Source organism: Propithecus coquereli, unplaced genomic scaffold, assembly GCF_000956105.1.
Source record: "Propithecus coquereli isolate 6110/MARCELLA unplaced genomic scaffold, Pcoq_1.0 Scaffold280, whole genome shotgun sequence".
In the NCBI taxonomy this organism is placed as follows: Eukaryota; Metazoa; Chordata; class Mammalia; order Primates; family Indriidae; genus Propithecus; species Propithecus coquereli.
In genome coordinates this window covers 3,986,461-3,992,833 of record NW_012148397.1, presented here as the reverse complement: position 1 = coordinate 3,992,833, position 6,373 = coordinate 3,986,461, and the positions used below count along the sequence as shown (strand labels likewise).

Here is a 6,373-nt window from a genome sequence, read left to right as displayed (position 1 = left end):
AGGGAGGGCAGCTCCCCTCGCCTCCCAAGCGGTTGGCAGAGCGGCGGCTGCTGCTGCTCCTGCCTGCTGCTGGCTGATGGAGAGATTATTTCTAAGCCCTTCCCAGTCCCCCCTCCCTTCCCTTGCAGGACCACACTGGCTGTCCCTGTGGGACTTGGAGCGCAGAGTCCACTGCTGAAGCAGGACAGCCGAGCCGGCTCCCTCCTGGCAAGGATCCCCAGAGCCTCGCCTCTCACAAGGAAAGGGGCTTCTGGGTCCTTTAGAAAACACCACCCCGCTCCCCCAGGGCTCTCCGGCAGCTGCTGGAGAGAGAGACGCAGAATGAATGAACTTCTGGTTTCTGGAGGAGGCACAGGAAGAGAGACTGGAAACTAACTCTGCCAGAAACTGCTGTGCTTGGGGTTTTTTCCTTCCCTTTCATCTCTGCCACAACCCTGTGTCTTTCCTGGGCACCGAGACATGGGCTCCTCCTGCCCGACAGAGAAACAGCTGGAAACGGGCTCCCCAAGACAAGAGGGTGAGTCAAACTTCAGGGGAAGAAGTTGGTGCTTGCTGCAGGAGCGGGGGCTTGCAGGAAGGGGCCGATGCCAGTAAACGTGCTTAGCAAAAGTGCATTTCGAGTGAATTCTTTCCCATGCTCTGGAAGGAGCTTTGTTTGCCAGCTATTAGGGGAGCAGTAGATTGCAAAATTGAGTTTCTTCAGTGAATGCAGAAAAGGGAGTTTTGGGGTTCTGGGAAGAGCCCCAGGCTGGGAGGCAGAGTCTTGGGTTGGATTTGGATTTGCTGTGTGACCTTGGACGAGTCACTTCAGCTCTCTGGATCTTAGTTTTTGCACTTGGCAAATGAGAAAGCTTGGGAAGGGCTCCCTGGGTTTCAAAATACTTCTCTCTGCAAGCTACTCTCCCTGTGAAGGAAGCAATGCTCGCAGATAACGGAGCGCTGTGTGGGGCAGGTGTGAAACAGGCTGTGATTCACTCTTCACCGTCCCCTGGAATCCGACTGGCTCCGAAATGGAGAGGAACTTTTAATTCCATTCAGCTGCCAAGTTTTGCTCCTGACGGGGGTGCATCTTGAAATGCAAGGTTATAGAGGCTTTGGAAACAGCTTTGGCTAGCATGACTAGCACAAGGAATGCTTGCAGGATCTGAGGATGACAAATATTGTGGAAGCAATATTTAAAAATATAAGAATGAGCTCAATCTAAAAGGCTTATTCTAAGTCAAGTGCCCCTGATAGGTCTGAAATGGACAGAGCATTAGAGGCCCCTCCATTCTGTAGATAAAAGACCGAGCCCCAGAGAGGGGGAGTAACTGGCTCAAGGTCACACAGCAAGGGTGACTGGGGCAAGCAGTGAACACGGAGGGGCACTGTCACCGAAAGTACGAAATGCTCCTCCCCTCCTAGCAAAGTCTGCCCAGTGAGAACGCAAACAAGAAGGGTTAGGCAAGGGTTGTGGGATTCCCCCCAGCCCCCGAGAGGTAGCTGCTGTGCTAGGTACAGTCACATTCCTGGTCTCCTCCAACCTTCAATAGCTGGCCCTCCCTGAGCTGTCCTGGATGTCAGGTGCTTGCTAAATAATGGGTGAGACACTTAACCCTCCTGTGCCTCAGTTTCCTCATATACAAGGTGGAACTACTAATGTCTACCTTGTGAGATTGTTGACATGAGTTAATCAGGGGAAACCCGGCACATCAGAAGCATCTAGAAGTGTTATCCGCACACACACTCTCTGTATGTCACTGCGTGTAACCCTCACCGGGCCCTGCAACGTGGGCACTCAGACTGCCCCAGTCGTGCAGACAAAGCAAAGGGCTCAAAGGGACTGAGTAACCCACCTCCGGTGGCAGTCCATAAGGCGTTGCAACCCGGCAGTGGACTTGAGAGCCTACACTCTTCTTTAAAAATATTTTCTATTTGTATACATTTGTGGGGAACAAGTGCAGCTCTGCTACGTTGATGTATTATTGCGTTGTGCTGAAGCCAGGGAGAGCTGACACTCTTCAACGCTATTTTTGCCACCTGTACCTTGCAAAGTTGATGTGAGTCTTGTCATGTGATTGAATGATCCTGAGATCAGATAGGTTAAGCCACATGCCCAAGAGCACACAGCTCTGACTTACCTGCGTCAGCACCGAATTACTCAAGTCCCAATCCATGCCATGCTCGTTCCAGATAGATTTTTCTGAGATATAAGTACGTGCTCCACAGGGGAAAGGTTTTGTTTACTGATATATCCCAAGCACATAGTAGGTGCCCAATAAATACGTGTTGAATGAAAGGGTTACAAGAATGAATGATGCAGATGCAGGTGCAAGAAAGCACATGTAAGAACATCTAATTAGTGAGATCTGGGACTCTGCCCTGAGCCTGATTTCCCCTCTGTTTTCTTGCGCTTTTCCCTTTGGGTGTCAGACGGCTGAACCCACTACTCGGCGGCAGGGACGTCTTCCGCGATGCCCACGCCTTCCAGAGCCGGGGGCCTGCGTCCCAGACACCGTCACTATGCTTCCTGCAGCCCTTTGAGTCAGCTCCTGCCTGGCCCCGTGGAGACGCCGTCCATCAAGGGCCTTTACTACCGCAGGGTCCGGAAGGTGGGCGCCCTGGCCGCCTCCCCGGCGGCGGACCTGAGGAAGGAGATCCTGGTCAACGTCGGGGGCAGGAGGTACCTCCTTCCCTGGAGCACGCTGGACGAGTTCCCGCGGAGCCGCCTGAGCAAGCTCAGGCTGTGCCGCAGCTACGAGGAGATCACGCAGCTCTGTGACGATTATGACGAGGACAGCCAGGAGTTCTTCTTCGACAGGAGCCCCAGCGCCTTCGGGGTGATCGTGAGCTTCCTGGCGGCCGGGAAGCTGGTGCTCCTGCAGGAGATGTGCGCGCTGTCCTTCCAGGAGGAGCTGACCTACTGGGGCATCGAGGAGGCCCACCTGGAGAAGTGCTGCCTGCGGAAGCTGCTGCGGAGGCTGGAGGAGCTGGCCGAGCTGCGCAGGGAGGAGGCGCTGCGGCGGCGCAGGGAGGCCTGCGTGCCCGCCGCGCACACCTCGCGCTGGGGCCTCTGCATGCACCGGCTGCGCGACATGGTGGAGAACCCGCAGTCCGGGCTGCCCGGGAAGGTCTTTGCGTGCCTCTCCATCCTCTTCGTGGCCACCACGGCCGTCAGCCTGTGCGTCAGCACCATGCCCGACCTCAGGGCCGAGGAGGACAAGGTGAGTGGCCTCCATCGGGCCCGCTGCTCCACCGCGCCTGCTGCCCGGGCCCCAGATGTCTTCTTAGGGGCCCATGAAAATGACTTCGTTTCTTAAAATTAGAAGGAAAAAAATGAATATTATCCAGCAATGATTATATTCATTTGTAGACCAACACTGTCATAAATGATAGTTTTTTATGTTCGTTTTAGAGACCCACCAAAGTCATTACATGCCCTGGCTCTGATAGTGAACCCCGGATGTTGGCAAGGCCACGCCTGATCGCAGTGGGCCAGACAGGCCCAGCCTCACCTCTCCCGGCTCTGCTACTGTGGGCAAATCGCTTCACCTCTCTGAGCCTCAGTTTCCTCCTCCGTAAAATGGGTAACATTGCTACAGAGATTGACGCATTCAGTGCACTCAGCACGTGTTTGAGCAACTACTTTGTGCCAAGCACGAGGCCGGGCCCCAGATCCCTGCTTTCTTGAGCTAACATTCTCCTGGGCATCCCAGCTCCATTTTCAGATGAAGAAACTGAGGCACAGGACGTCTAGACTCCTTGGAGTTGCATAGTAAAGATGCCGATCACGGCAAAGGTTCTCGGCCTCGGTTTCCCCGCCGTGCTGAGTGTCTCAGCCAGTCTCACGGGATGGAAACTCGGGGACGAGCTGACGTGCAAGTGACCCTGGCCCGGGAGGCCAGAGCACGGGGTTGCGCTTGTCCACTCCTGCACTCTCTTCCCAGGGAGCTGTAGAGGAGACCCCAAGACCAGGCACCCCCCAACCAGGTGGTCTGAGAAGTGAAAGAGAAACAGGGCATTTGTTGAGAGCGTCCTGGGGGAGCTTCGCTTAGAGAACCGGGTGGTTCCCTAGTTTAAAACGCTGCCGTCTGTGCGCTGCGCTCCCGCAGGGCCCCCCGCCTCCCAGCTACGTCACCGCAGACGGAGCGCGCTGACAGACAGACACACGCGTGAAATGCCGCACTCCGTACACGGCTCACGACAGCTGCCAGTTCACCTCAGGGCCCTTCCCTTAAAGACAAAGCCCGGGGCAAGATAGGCAGATCAGAGAACTTTCCAGACAGAAAGGACTTAGATGGAGAACCAGCCCGTGCCCCACACACAGTAGGCTCTCAGTCAATATTTGTTGAGTAAAATGTGTCTTGTCCAACCTATAAATGTTTTGTCCTAAAAAAAAAAAACCAAAATATTTGGACTTCCAAACAGCTTGTTTTCCCATGGAGAAGACTATAGGAATTTTCTCATTCTTTTTAGCACAAAAGCATGTGATTTACGAGCCTGCGTCCTGGCAGAAATACTTACCCGTGGACTCTGCAGTGAAAAGATTAAGACAAAATGAGTGACCTCCTTACCCCACTCCCTGAGGTGCTCCTGGTCCCACTGGCCAAGGGAAGACCCCTGGTGGCCACAGCCTGTTCCTCTCAGAGCTGCCGGAGACGGAGGGGATTGGTAGGGGCCGGCGGGGATTTACGCGGCGACAAGGGCCAAGATCTTTTCAGAACCTAATGCTTTGGAAATTACGAAGGGTATGAGCCCAGGCCTGGCTTAACGGTGACCCGGGAAATCAAATTAGAGTGGGAAGCAGGCCTGCAGAACCCGGCAGCCCGGAGTCGCAGCCGCAGAATCCAGCAGCTGTGTGTCCTCCTGGGATGAAAGGGATTTCTGCTCGTGCTCAGCCGCGAGATGTCTGCGCTTTCTCGCCCGCGAGACCGCCTCTGCGGGTGCCCGGGACAGAGCGCGGCTGTTTCCTGTTCAGATAATAATTCAGAGACCGGGGAGGCTGAGGACGGCGGTCTTGACTGTGGCCTCACATTTACCGGAAAAGGCCATGTGCTGGCCCCAGTATTCCATATTTGCCCCAAGGGTACGTCAGTCTGTGATCGGCTGCTAACGTTGGCCAGCTGCTTCTGGGGACAGGCCATGCCCGTCAGGTGTGGGGCCACATCGTCCCAAGTGGCCCTGATGACATCCACGCAGATGAATTAATGCCACAGGGGGTGGGTAGATATAACCCACAGGACTGCTCTATCGGAAACGAGGTTGGAGGGTTAGAGTACACTCGAAGAAAGCAGATTTCCGTTTTCTTTTTCTAACTTCTCTGAGCAATGTCCTTGGAGTATGCTTGATAGAGGGTCAAAGGTCTGTGCCTGAGATTGCAGATTAAAACGGAGCGGGGAGGAGGCAGTGCAGACTGCAAGGGCCAAGCCAAATGCCCCAGCACCTTTGAGACGCACAGGAACTTGAAAGTTCTGGATTCCTGGGGGATTTATTCCCATCGTGAGGCTGGCATCTGACACCACGGGCTGACGTAATCCTTCCGGCGGTATTGGGAAATGACTATGACTGCTACCCCATTTTACAGATGAGGAAACTGAGGCCTGGGGAAGTTCCATCACTTTCCAAAGCTCACAGTAAAAGGCAGAGCCAGGATTTGAGCTCACCTCTGATTGGCTCTAAAACCCAACCCCCTATGACCACAGGACACCGATGCTGTCATTCAATTCTGGGCTGCTTCAATTCCAGTCTACACCCTCAGCGGCCCTGTGTGTTTCTGGGGCAGTCGGACTTTGTAAAGCACTAGTCTGTCCAGCGTGACAGATGCCCCGGGCTTGAATCTCAGCCTCACCCCTTACTAACCCAGTGATCTCGGGAAAACCATTTAACTTCCCTGAGCCTCAGTTTCCTCATCTGTGAAATGGGGATGCTGTCAGCACTTTCCTCAAGGGCTCATGGTGAGGACGACAAGAGTGATTTATAAAGCAGCTGGGACAGTGCTGACACACGAAGGTGCTCGACAGCTGTGGGTCATCGCCATCGGTTAGGTGTGCGCTGACAGGCAGTAGGACATCCAAACTGTCCCTTGCTCAGCCGCGGCCGCTGACTGCCTCCGAGGTACTTCTCGGTGCTGGAGATAAGACTCACCTTCTCCGGCCTTATTCTGGATGCTTATTCTGGATGCTTATTCTGAGCATCCCTTCTCCATTTTCTAAATTGAGTTGCCATTCACATGACCTAAAACTGACCATCTGACCGTGAACAATTCAGTGGGATGTGGTACATTCACAGTGTTCTGTAGCCACCACCTCTATCTAGCTCCAAAACGTTTTCTCATCACCCCTAAATGAAACCCTGTACCCACAGAGCAGTCTCCCCCCCTTCCCCTCCCCCCTCC

The 6,373-nt window shown here is 54.3% G+C and overlaps 1 protein-coding gene across 1 annotated transcript in view; it reads left to right on the top strand.

Moving 5' to 3' along the window:
• Positions 1-440: 440 nt before the first annotated feature.
• Positions 441-6,373, top strand: part of KCNG4 (potassium channel, voltage gated modifier subfamily G, member 4) — an 11,383-nt gene continuing 5,450 nt past the window's right edge. The window contains exons 1-2 of the mRNA XM_012648181.1: positions 441-517; positions 2,413-3,203. Of these exons, the coding sequence (XP_012503635.1) occupies positions 2,454-3,203 (750 nt within the window). The 5' untranslated portion in view covers positions 441-517; positions 2,413-2,453. The remainder of the gene's footprint in view (positions 518-2,412; positions 3,204-6,373) is intronic.